Source organism: Diabrotica undecimpunctata, chromosome 3 (assembly GCF_040954645.1).
Source record: "Diabrotica undecimpunctata isolate CICGRU chromosome 3, icDiaUnde3, whole genome shotgun sequence".
Lineage (NCBI taxonomy): Eukaryota > Metazoa > Arthropoda > Insecta > Coleoptera > Chrysomelidae > Diabrotica > Diabrotica undecimpunctata.
The window spans coordinates 170,277,681-170,291,523 of NC_092805.1; the positions used below are offsets into that span (position 1 = coordinate 170,277,681).

The 13,843-nt window shown below is 32.7% G+C and overlaps 2 protein-coding genes across 2 annotated transcripts in view; one reads left to right on the forward strand and one right to left on the reverse strand.

The window, feature by feature from the left end:
* Positions 1-2,108: 2,108 nt before the first annotated feature.
* Positions 2,109-13,843, reverse strand: part of Tmem18 (transmembrane protein 18) — a 42,256-nt gene continuing 30,521 nt past the window's right edge. Inside the window, exon 4 of the mRNA XM_072527548.1 lies at positions 2,109-9,813. Coding sequence (XP_072383649.1) covers positions 9,697-9,813 — 117 coding nt within the window. The 3' untranslated portion in view covers positions 2,109-9,696. The remainder of the gene's footprint in view (positions 9,814-13,843) is intronic.
* Positions 6,457-7,293, forward strand: LOC140436136 (zinc finger BED domain-containing protein 5-like). The gene has a single exon (XM_072524843.1). It carries the CDS (start codon positions 6,457-6,459, stop codon positions 7,291-7,293), a length of 837 nt encoding a protein of 278 aa, XP_072380944.1.

Consider the following 13,843-nt stretch of genomic DNA (forward strand, 5'->3'; position numbering starts at 1 on the left):
TTTTTCTTAAAAAATGGCTTTGGCTCAATTAGAGGACCCAAATACCATCTCCTTCACCTTATACATAATACAAGGAAAAGTGGAGGGAAATAGATGAATTGACCGAAAGAAACTTTCATGGCTGCATAATATTAGACAATGATGTGGTGCCACAATAGAAGAATTATTTCCCGCAGCAGCCGATAGAGAAAAGTTTCAGGAAATTATATGGATACGGTACCTAAAGCGGACACAAAAAACAGATATTCATGCGAAGTTATGGACAAAAATTTGAAAAATTGTTACTGTCAAATTTGACCATTTTTCGTAAAAATTATTGTTTGCATGAAAAAAATTTTTTTTTCATACAAGGTCAATTTCATCGTCTTCCTATGGATCTTTTACCCTTGATTTTACCTTGCATTATGAGCCTTAATATTTCATATTTCGCAGCTCTGGTAATGTGGCCCAAATATTCCAGCTTGCTTGTTATGATGTGCTTTATGACCTCGCAATCCTTTTGTAGCTTTCTTAACACTTCTGCATTTGTAACTCGTTGGGTCCATGATATTTTCAAAATTCTATAGCACCACATCTCAAATGATTCCATTTTCTTTATATTATCCACTTTTAGTCTTCAGTTTTCCATTCCATACAATAAAGTCGAGAAAACGTAGCATCTTAAGGCTCTTATCCTCAACTCCAGAGGAAGGTTTCGATTAACAAACGTTTTCATTTTTATAAATGCTTGTCTGGCAATTTCAATGCGTGTCCTTATTTCTCTACCTTGGTCATTGTTTTCATTTACCCAGGTTCCCAGATATTTGTAGTTATTCACTCTTTTTACTTGTTTTACCTCGATATCTGGCCTTCCTACTGTATGTTGCTTAGAAATAATCATGCTTTTGGTTTACTTAAAGTTAATTTGTAGTCCATATTTTATACTGACTTTATGTAATCTATTTACTAAGCGTTGCAGTGCTTCTAGGCTGTCTGCAAAAACAGCGGTGTCGCCTGCGTATCTTATGTTGTTCAAGATTTTTTCGTTTATTGATATACCGCGTTGTTCCTCTGATATTGCTTCCTTAAAAATAGCTTCGCTGTACAGATTGAATAACAATGTGGACAGCACGCAACCCTGTCTAACACCTCTTTTGAGTTATATAGTTTCTGTATCGACATTTGCGAATCTAACCTTTGCTTTTTGATTCCAGTACAGTTTGACAATAACCCGTATATCTCGACTATCCGCATTCTTTTCTTTTAACAGTTTTACGAGTTTCTGATGTCGTACTCTGTCAAAAGCCTTTTGATAATCTATAAAGCAGACATAGAGATCCTGGTTCATATCTAGTCATCTTTGAGCTAGAACGTTAAAAGCGAACAGAGCCTCTCTCGTTCCTAGTCCTCCGCTGAATCCAAACTGGGTGTCATCTATATCTTCTATTTTTTTTATAGTCTTCCATGTATTATTTTGAGAAATATCTTAAGTGTGAGGATTATTAAGGAAATTGTTCTGTACTGAGAGCATTCTGTCGCATGTACTGACTTTGGTGTGTTAAAAACGAGGACAGCAACCAAACTTCGATTATTACTCCTGTTGTATATACTTTGTTGAGTAGATCTAAAAGTATATGCAGTGTTTCTTCGTCAATGCATTTAATTAACTCAGTGGTTAACTGATCTTGGCCTACTGATTTTGCGGTCGTTGCATTCCTAATTGTCTGTTCTAATTCGCACAATAAAGACTATTCATGAAACTTGGCAAAAATTCTTTGAAGACGTGAGTGAAAGAAGTCTTTATATTTTTCAAACGCCCTGGAAGGTTGTGTGAGTCAGTTTTCTTGGCCACCTCGTAGTACTGATTTCAATCTAATTAATTTAGACGGGGTAGGTGTTGGTTTGGGGTAGCCAAAAAAATGTATATTCTTGTAAACTTGTGCACAATAATTTAAGAAATTGTAGATACTCTTAAATTTGACAATTTAAGAACATTATTTGAATGTAAAAAATTTTGTCTTTGAGTGGACAGCACTGTATTGACACTCCATCTCAAGCTTCCTCCATGATTTTTCAATTACTAATGGTCCAATAATAATAATTGTTATGGGTTTAAATAATGCACCAAATATTTACAAAGCATTTATTTGTCAACATATACACATACAAATCTAAAAATTTCACACATTCAGTCTTTTTTTTTACTGTAAATCTAGCTTATAGCGCATGAACAAGTTCTAACATTGAAACTTTTACTTATTTCAATTCAAACAAGAGTATATATATTGTTTAAAATTTTTCATTTATGTACAAGCAAACTATTCATAAAAATTGGTAAAAACTCTGAATATACAAGTGAAAGAAGTGTTAACGCAAAAAGGCTTTAGTCATGAGGCAACTTCTGCCAGAAACACTAGTTTTTTTACTTTTCACGATAATTTCTTCTAGAAAATACACTAAGCAATTTTCATGAATAAATAATTTCTAAGGACACTCAAGAAAAGTAACCAATTACTAGAACTTACTCATAAAATTGTACCGGATGTTACTACAATATGGCATATGATTTTGTTTTAACCTTTACAAAATGACTAGTGGAATTTTTAACAAATTTTCCGCATTATTATCAATATTACACTTACAGATAGAAATAAACAACAAATTAACGGAAGAAAAAATTATTATAAATAGACAGTGACGTCATTGACAATTACAATAAGCATGTATTATAATTTATAACGTTTGCATTTATAGTGCATTCTGTTTTATGAGGGTATGATGTATGTTAAAAACTGTCAATATCTAACTATAGATAAGTAGATAAGAGGGTAGAGTGAAAAGTTCTCTAATCTAATTTTTGGACTACAGATGAAGAAGACAGAAAAGTTAACTAGAAAAGAAAAAGAAAAGTTGAATATTCTAATTCTAAAACAGGTTTCAATAATATACAGATGAAATGAAAGTATTTACTACAACAATTACTTTACCACAATCCATGCAACTGAAAACGTTGAATATAGATGATTTATGAATTTACTATACGTTTTCTGTACATGGACTTAATCCAGTTCATTTTTCAGCACATAAAAGACAAATAATTCGGCAACACCACAATTTTTGTCATATTCATACGTCACTACCCTTTATAATAAATTAGGCTTACGATATACAATCCATCTGTAGTTTTAAAAACATTTAACGGATAAAATAGTCAAGAATGTGAATTAAAAATTGAGAGTGTTACAATAGTAAACTGTTAATAAAAACTAAATAAACTCAATGCTGTTGAGGTGTAAAGATGGTAGAGCGAGCGCTTGTGTGGATTAGTGTACAATTGTCGACAGGACATTCGCACGTGCCTTCTTTTTCAGTATGGAAGTCTCTTTTTTGACTGACTTTGAACGTGCTTTTAAACAACCTTAAGTTTAAATTCACGTTCTTGACCCATCTGTAATAAATTATTGTATAGGTGAATATATATATATATATATATATATATATATATATATATATATATATATATATATATATATATATATATGAACAAATTGTTCAGCATTCAAGACCTTCTCAATAATGAAGATATTCACAAATATTACTTGTTTTCCAGTGTATATCATCAGCTCGCCGTGTTGTTGCCTTCCACGGATGAAAGATTTGTGCCAAACAACTCTTTAATCTTTGAGAACTGTGCAGAACTTTGATAAGTAGCAAAAGGACGACGATTTAAAAGTTTTATGAAAATTATGTATGAAAAGTGGTAAAATTGTAGGAGTTTAAATAGATCAGAAATGGTACTGCTATGAAAAATGGAAAAGTTTTTGGACCACTGAGGCCATAATTTAATTATTTTACTTAAAAAATTAGCTAAATTCTAACTAGGTAAAAATATTCTACGAAAATTGTGAAATAGGACAGGATTTTACTACGTGATGCAATTCAGCCGTGTATTATCGATGACACTGTCTTATTTTAAACCAATACTACATCCGAGCAGCTCATATTTTATATTCTGGGGTTTGTCGATAACAACAAGATAACCGTAGTCCAGATATACAAGGAAATTAATCGAATAAATATAGTAAAAATTGCAACATTCAGTAGCCAGTAGTATCTGCTGACCTAAGTCCAATTGAGATCATGCGACAAGAAAAGACGTAGAGAAAGATAAGCAGATAACCAGTTGACAAGTGATTCGTTACGAGTTATATAAACGTGCAGAGTATACTGGAACGAACTTAATATCAACAAGGAACGCAAGAACAGAGTGATTATGACGCACTGAAGGAATATACTGATAAATGTGTAATGAAAAATATACTCAAAAATTAAAATGTCCCATTGGGTCACTAAAACGTAAGAAATTATCTATCCTGATAGCATTACTAGCTCCGCCCACTTCATCTGGCAACATGTGATACACTTTCTCGATTTCTGAGTGACCTGAGCTAGTAGTAGAGTAATACGTTGGTTTATCGACCCAACGTCTGTTCATTGTTAATTTTCTACGTAATTTCTTTCCAATTTCCGGATTAAATTAAAACGCTTAAAAATAACCACGTCAATGATAAAAATAATGTAAATAGAAAGCTTACAAAATAACATGAATATCTTTATCTTAACACTGTAACAACTAAACGTATATCCTCATATATATTTGACTTAATGTAAGTACTTAAAAATTGTAAATGCACTTTAAAGCCCTAATCTAAAATATTAGGCGTAATTCGATGGTGGATACTGTACAGTACTGCGACAGTGACGTATAACGGAAGCGTTTTTGCCTGGAGAGTACTAAAAGAGCATGAAAAAGCTTGTTTAAGCGTTGTGATGTTAATTTTAGCTAGAGCATACTGTGTCTATAATAGTGCCATTAGTTGTGGCAATCAGGTACAACTTATAAAAGTTCCCAAACTGTAACACTAACAATGACGTTTCATAAAGAATTATGACTTTATACTATGATTTGTATACTCAATGACTTTTACAATTTTTAAATTTATATATACCTCTGCACACCAGAGTATTGTGAGTTGCCTATATTGGTGCTATATAAACTGTCATTATCGTGACTGCAATTAAAGCACGACTTGTGTGATTGACATTACGAGTTTAACTTCACGAACAGACACTTCAATTTCACATCAATAGCTCATATATCACTACCATATTAGTGCTTTTAACTGTCACTGTCAATCTTCATCAAACAATTCATATAAATTTTGACCCAGCATTTGAAAACTTTTCAAAAATATTTCCTAATATGTTCACGCCATTTTTGTAAATTCAAGATTACAACCCGACAAAAGAAACTTGATATCATATAAGGTCGCACACATTCTTAAACTTTATATAATTGCCACAACGTTGATGGTAATGATGGAGATAATTATAGAGACACTACACCAGCACTATCTAATATAGATTGTCAAAATATTTTTCGTTAATATAAAATGAGTCACAAATGATAACAAATAAGAGAAAATAGTATGTTAAGGTTGTTAGATATTGGTTCTGCAATGGAAATCATTTTTGTGCAAAAAATATATAATTCACGAGGTAGGTGCCAAAAATTCTCGACCTGGCCGACTACTTTGAACGTGTTTAAATCGTAGTGTGCTAGCCAGGGGCGGATCTAGACATTTGCCTTGGGAGGGTAACTTCGCCCCGTGTATCCGGCCCTGGTGCTAGCCTTTAAAGGAGGGAACATCTATTCATCGAATAAATTGTCAACTGTTAACAAAACATTGACAACTGTCCACAAAACACTTCCAATTGTATTCTGCAGATAGACATTTGTGTTGTATAAATTTAGGGGCAAGATTCTTTGTAAGACGTATACATCATGGATTTTACATTCTTTATGAACCTTTCAATTATACCATTTACTACTGTTACCCCATACTACGTTGATGTTGGATATTGGTTTTGGGATAGAATCCATTTTTGGGTCCAAAATGTACAATTTACGAGGTAGACACCAAAAATTTTCGACCTGGCAGGCTACCCCATGTTTAAACCTCATTTCAATGACGTTTATTATCATAAATCGTCATTATATTCCACTTTAAAAGAAGTAGACAGCATCTATTCGTGGAATATGTTTACAACTGTCACCAAACATTCAACTATCAACAACGCATTGTTAACTGTCAACTGTCTGCTGTATAGAGCAAGCATCTATGTTGCATACATTCAGGGGTAATATTCGTTCAAAGCATTTGGATTATCAATTGTTCATGGATCTTGGAAGATGGCTCCAAGTGAGTATTATTTATAACATCTACTTTTTTGTTATAGCCTTAATAACAGTTGTCTATGACGATTAAGCTTCATTATATTCCACTAAAGAATAAGTGTGCAAAATCAAATGTTAACACACTGCCTTCAACGGTCAGTAGAACTTCTACACATTCTATCTTATATACTCTATGGCAGAGATTCTCAAAGCGGCTGAAAAAGATTGATAATGTGCAGATGTCAAACAGCACTATAAGCAAGAGAATTCACACTATTTCAGACTTTGTAGAGAGAAAGCTTATAAATAGATTAAAAACTTGTGAATTCTTCAGTTTACAGCTTGATGAAAGTACCGACGTTCTTGGACTTGCTGTTCTGCTTGTGTTGGTGAGGTTTCCATTCGGGATGAAAATAGAAGAAGAATTCCTTATGTGTGAAGATTTTAAAAGTTATGCCACTGGTGAAGAAATTTTCAAGGCTATCCACGAATATATAAGAAAAAATGATATAGAGTGGAGTAAATGTGTGGATATTTGCAGTGATGGAGCGGCTGCAACGGTTGGTAAAATTAGAGGGGCCGTCTCTACAATAAAGGTAGTGGCAGAAAATGCCTCCAGCAGTCATTGTATCTTACATCGCCATTCTTTGGTAACTAAAAAGATGCCGCAAGATTTGAAAGACGTACTAGATGGTTCTGTGAAAATAATTAACCATGTGAAGGGCCGTCGGTTTCAAGCACGCCTTTTAAAGCTCACCGCTGACGATATGGATATAGATCACTTCAAACTTTTGCTCCACACAGAGGTCCGGTGGCTATCGAGGGGAACAATTTTAGGGAGACTATTTGAACTAAAAGATCCACTGATTATCATATTTACAAAGGAGTATTTCATCCAAGAATTAAAAGATGTCAATTGGCTGCTAAAATTGGGATACCTTTCAGACATCTTCGAAATAATAAATAAAACCACCACTTCGCTTCAAGGCAAAGGAGGAGCACAATTAGATAAAATCAAAGCCTTGCGTAAAAAAGTTACAATTCCTCTCGATTACGGAATTTGTTATAACAAATGAAATCAATCCTCAAACGAACTTCTTTGAAATTGTTATTGTTCATTTGCAAGGTTTGGAAGAAAGGATTGTAAACTATTTTCCTGACATTGACTCAGATGACATATAGCTAGATGATGGACCCGTTTTGGTGCGTCTCAAAAAATAAACTTGTCGGAATGACAGATGAAGTTTTTCAAAATCTACTTCAGATCAGCGAAGATAGCAGTTTAAAACTCAAATACCGTAAAGGAAGCCAAGAAGAGTTCTTAATAATGTTGTTGGCAAGGTTGCAGTGAAAAAACTTGTGTGTTTCACATCGACTTATCTCTGTGAGTCTTCTTTTTCCGCATATACTTACATTAAAAACAAATACAGAAGCAAACTGTAAGCGTCAAGGGATTTGAGGGTCAAACTTACAAAGATTCCCATAATTATAAAGGATATAATGAAAACATCGAAACAGTTTCATTCATCACGTTAAGTAAGGATATTTCCATATCAAACGTACTGTATGTTATTGATCAGAAATAAAGTTTATATTGAAAGCAAATGAGTATTTTTTTCATTTTTTGTCGTTTCCCAAATCCCTTCAAGGGTTGGTGTGCCTCGAAATATTTTTAGCCCTACAAGGGTGCCGCGACTAAAAAAGTTTGAGAACCACTGCTCTATGGACCTGTCAGAATTAGAAATCAATGTTACAGTCCAGGCGTGGCTCCAAGTGATTATTATTTATTAGACCTACTATTCTGTATTCGATCGAAAATTTATGAAAGTTACCATACTTATTTTGTTCTTTATACATACAATTTTCTCTTAAACATTTCAAACAAGACTCAATTTGACCGCGATAAAAGTTTCTACTCTGTAACAGCCATTGCTCTTATACTCTGTCATTAACAGTGCAAGAACTGCTATAAATATGTCAATTATTAAAATACTAATACTCCGTCTACGTAACTGTTTTGTGAGTAATAACAAGTGGTAACTATAAAAACATTGTTTTCCCATAAAAATTCGGCTTTCCGAAGGATGATATCATTGAGTCATATGAATACTTTGTTTATTAAAAATAAAAGAAAGAAGTGTATTTTTGTCAGTCAATATAACCGTGTTTGACACAAAAATAACTCTTTAGATATCATTTTTACAGTATCGTGTGGTGGATAGACTGTTCGAAATAAAAAACAAGCATTTTATTTAAAGGATAGCACAACATACTAACAGGAAGAATCACTGGTAACAGCAAGAACAGGAAGAGAGTTAAGAAGTAATCAACTAGCGGTTTTGAAGACCAGTAAATACCTATTAACGCTGTAAAACACTGTTATTGTGATGGACAAAGCAATCCACAACAGAGGAGTCACATAACTATTATCCATCTTTTTATGATGCTTTTACCCATACTTAAAGTTGAAGACATAATTCTTCTCTAGGTTGAGTTGACCTTCATAGTCCAAAAGTGTTCATTCCACAGTTCATCCACCCATCGCTCTATCCATGATTATCACGAGATTTGGTATCCTTTTGACATGTCTTTTGTATGTAAATGTAATTTTGGCCTTTCTAGCAGTCGGCTGTTATTCTGGAGGATTAGGGTATGCAAGAAACACAACATATCTGTGCTAACGCTATGATTACGTCTGGTTTCACTGAAGGAAGACATCTTCGAAATAAAAACAAACGCAATATAAACCAATCGCCTAAGATACTTTGTAGAAACGGTTATTCTAATAGATTAGTTTCGATATTGAAAAATTTCTGTACAAGGGAGTAAAAAGAGTGAGTTCAGAAAAAATTCCTTCGTTTTCTTGTAAATTGGAAGATTGTTTCAAGGAACTAATAGTAAGAATTGAAAAAGAAAGGACTCTATGAAGTAGCACGAGGAAGAGTTACTATGCACTAAAGGGAAGGAAATAGGGAAAGTCTGGGAAGAACATTAATATCAACAGGATTCGTAGTATACGAAACTTGTTTATCATATATGAAAATCCTACCAAAAATGGAAAAACATCCAACACTCATGTAAATATTAAAAAGTAGGAAATTAAATCGATAGTAAACAATAAAAAAACAAACCTCTTATCATTTGAATCACTTTTTTGTGATGCCCACGCTGAATTCTTCTCAATTTTTTTCTTCCGAGAGTTAAACACCTATTAAGAACTGTTTTTTCTCCCACCTAATCCGTTAACTTTATGATAAGTTATATAAATATCAGCAAATCAATCTACCCAATGAATGAACACGACAAAATACGTCATTTGCCTTAAAAACACACCAACAGTAAAATTTGTATCAATTATTGTCATATGACTCAATAATACTAGGAAAAAAGTGTTAGTAAGTGGCCTTAAGGACTAGTATTAATCCTCGGAGAACTGTAGATCTTAAAAAGCAAAATGCGAATACTAGTTTCGTTGCGTCTCATTCCTCCTTCGATTTTTTCTTGTCTTTTATCTCTTGTTCCTTTCGAAGTTGTTCTTTCAGCTGCGCCACCTTCAAGTTTGTCATCAATTGGGTGGATTGGTACAGCCAGCTTCCCTACAAGTAGATAAATCATAAGATCAATTGTTAAAATAATAAACGTGATATAATTATTACAAAAAATAACAAATACTGCAGATGGGTTATGTTGTGGTATACAAAGCGATTCGATAATTATTTTGTTTGTGTCTCTCGTGCGATTCTTAATTCGAGTTACAGCTAGTTTCAAATGTACTGGCGAGAATTTCTCGGAACAGTAAAGCCTCATGCGTAAACAGTAACAGTAAATGAGATCTTAAACAACACACACCCCCTGTCAAGTCCGAAGTAACGATGCAAAATTTTCCTTGGAAATTCACGAGCCGATAAACCAAACAAACTAGATAAAAGGCGTTGAAGAAAAAAAATTTCAATTTTTTTACGATTTTGTCGAAACTATTGGCAACATTGTAATGAAATTTTATGCGATTATGTATTGGAAGCTAATACATATCTAGACTAGGCGGGATCTGTAGAAATTCAGACCATAATGGAGATTTTCCATAGGAAGCTATTTTTTTGCTGGAATCCCTTCAGGATGTGCCCAATATCGATAATCACGATATGCGCCAGTCGCAAACCCTGTGCTAAATTTTTTATTTAACAAAATTTGAAAAAAATTGAAAATTTCTCATTTTTTTGCTCCTATTTTCGTTTATAATTCGGAAAATATTGATCCTAGAGAAAAAATTATAAGAAGTTAAAAGTTTCGGTATTCAATTTTACACAATATTTCGTTAGCTAGAAATTGAAAATTTAATGTTTATTGTTGAAAAAATAGCAATAATTGGAAAAAAAGTACAAAAAAAAGAAGTTAATCCTTTAAATGTTTTCGACTTTTTAAACTTGACTTACAAGCTCCATATTCCGCCTAGAAAAACTTTTTAATTTGTTTAAAACGTGTGCTAAATTTTGTTAAGATCGGTCGGATAGGTTTTGCATAATAATTTTGCAATCCAGCGTGCTGGAAAAAAATCGCAAATTTTCAAATTTATAGTAGGCCCTAAATAAAGCTCTCAGATAGTTGCAAATTTTTTTATATATAAAGGAAGGCTCAAACTTTCAAACGCTTTTTGTAAAATTCACATCGGTTCACTAGGAGAGCCTAGAATTTTTTTTATAGTTTTAAACATTTTTTAGGCTTATAAACAAATTGAATAACTTTACGAGCTTTAAACATATCGATTTCAAAATTTATACACTTAAAGAAAATTAAAAGATGCTTCTTTAACCTTTTCGCAAAAAAAAACGATACATTCGGCTTACTGGTTGCCGAGATATTGAAGGTCAAGGTCAGACCTGAAGATTCTTATCCTTCCAAAAAAAGAAAGACTTTAAAAAAAATTATTGAAGATTGAGTCAAAATAAAGTTTATTTATGAAAAAAAATTTTTTTTTCGTTTGCCTTTGTTTTAACAATTTAAATTATTTATTAACAATTTAAAAATACATATTTGTTTACTAAAAGTAACAATTTACTTCAATGTATAAATTGCAAGCCCAAAAAAAATGCATGAAGAAAAAATGCAATTACTTGTTTAACATACAATTGTTTATTGCAAATTTCCCAATTTTGCAATTAAAAATGGTATTTGAAAATATGATATTTGAAATCCTTGTCATCCGAGACATCGATTAAAAAAAAAGAGCAAAATTGGTTAAAAAGAAGCCGAGATAATGCAATTTTTAGCGCGCGCTATGATTTTGAACTCGCCGATTCACATTTCGAGTGAATGTCCCCCACCACCACCTATGATGCATTCCGAGCGACATTTTACGCGAAAACGTTTTTTTATTTGTCTTTTTTCTTGATGTTGCCATAAAAAGCACTACGTAAAACTTTTCATATAAAAAGTACTTGACAAGACGAGGGTATTTGTTTAAAAACGAGCCCTCTATCACTAATGGTTACACGGCAAATGTATACCAACTTTGACCTTCAATATCTCGGCAGCCAGTAAGCCGAATGTATCTTTTTTTTTGTGAGAAGGTTAAAGAAGCGTCTCTTAATGTTCTTTAAGTGTATAAATTTTGAAATTGATATGTTTAAAGCTCGTAAAGTTATTCAATTTGTTTATAAGCCCAATATATATATAAAAAATGTTTAAAACTTTAAAAAATTTTCTAAGCTCTCCGGTAGTGAACCGATTTGAATTTTACAAAAAGCATTTGAAAGTTTGAGCCTTCTTTTATGTGTAAAAAAATTTGCAACTATCTGAGGGCCTTATTTAGAGCCTACTATAAATTTGAAAATTTGCGATTTTTTTCCAGTAGGCTGGGTTGCAAAATTATTATGCAAAACCTATTCGACCGATCTTAACAAAATTTAGCACACGTTTTAAACATATTAAAATGTTTTTCTAGCCGGAATATGGTGCTTGTAGGTCAAGTTTAGAAAGTCGAAAACATTTAAAGGATTAACTTAATTTTTTTGTACTTTTTTTTTTCAATTATTGCTATTTTTCAGCAATAAACATTAAATTTTCAATTTCTAGCTAACGAAATATTGTGTAGAATTGAATAACGAAACTTTTAACTTGTTATAATTTTTTCTCTAGGATCAATATTTTCCGAATTATAAACGAAAATAGGAGCCAAAAAATGAGAAATTTTCAATTGTTTTCAGATTTTGTTAAATAAAAAATTTAGCACAGGGTTTGTGACTGGCGCATATCGTGATTATCGATATTGGGCACATCCTGAAGGGATTCCAGCAAAAAAATAGCTTCCTATGGAAAATGTCCAATCGAAAACAGATCCCGCCTAGACTAATCATGAATTGAGTGTTGCAGCATTGCAAGACGAGTTGCAACACTACCAAATGCGCTGGCAGATGCACGAGTATGCAAGCCAATAAATAGAAAAAGAAGAAGTATATACCATGAATTTGTCTTTATATCTGACTCTCCTGGAGGGCGCTGGTTACAGGCTTAGTAACAAGTATTATTCAACGTAACTTCTTTAAAGGTAGAATTATTAATCAAAATTCCAAGTGAACTTAAACATTATACAATTCTAGACCAAAAAGTACTCGCTACTAAAATTCGATACTGTTTACCGTTTTCGGAATATTTTGAATTCAAAATTATGAAGTAATAACGGATGCTGGTATAAAATAATGATCAAATTATTAATTAAATAAAATCACAAGAAGACTAAGAACATAATATAAAATTCAATTAGAATAAGTTTTCAAAATGTCCTCCGTTTTCACGAATACACAAGTCTATCCTTTTTTCTAAACAATCCATTAATCTAAATCCTTGAGGATCAGCTATGATGTCAATAACGTGAAGTTGGATTCTGTCTTCCAATTATTGACGTGAATTTACTTGTGTAGTATAGACTTTTCCTTCACATACGACCAAACTATGTAGTCCAAAGGATTAAAATCGCATGACCGAGGAAGCCAGTGAATCGGAGCTTCTATACCTCTACCAATCCATCAATTCCGAAAATGGTTATTCAACCAATTACGACACATTCTATCAAAGTGTGATGTTGCTCCATCGTACACAAAAAATAAAGATCTTCGCTCGTTTAACGTTAAATCTTCTAATATCTCGAATAAGGAATTGTTTAAAACATCAAGATACATATCACCATTTAAATTTCCAGAAAGAATATGATAAACTATTAATTTGTTCCCTAAAGTTGCTGCCCAAACATTTACTTTAAATGAGTATTGATATTGTGATACCCTTTTAACTCGTGGATTCTCATTAAAGCATTATGGAGGTTAAACGTACCTTGTCGCGTAAGGTTGGCCTTGTCTGTCAAAAGAAAGCATTTCAAAAAATTTGGATTGAGGGCTGTCCTTTCGTGCAATGTTTTACAAAAACCCACTTTAACAGGAGATCGTCTGACAAAAGTTCTGGACTTGTCTTTAATGATAAGGATATAGCTGCTGCTCTTTAAGTATCCGCCAAGTACTTGAAGAAGACGTATTTGTTTGTCTTGCCAGACTCCTTACGCTAACGGTTGGATCTTGATCAATTAAATTTAAAATAATATTTTCTTTATTGTTATTGTTGTTCTTGACCTACCCG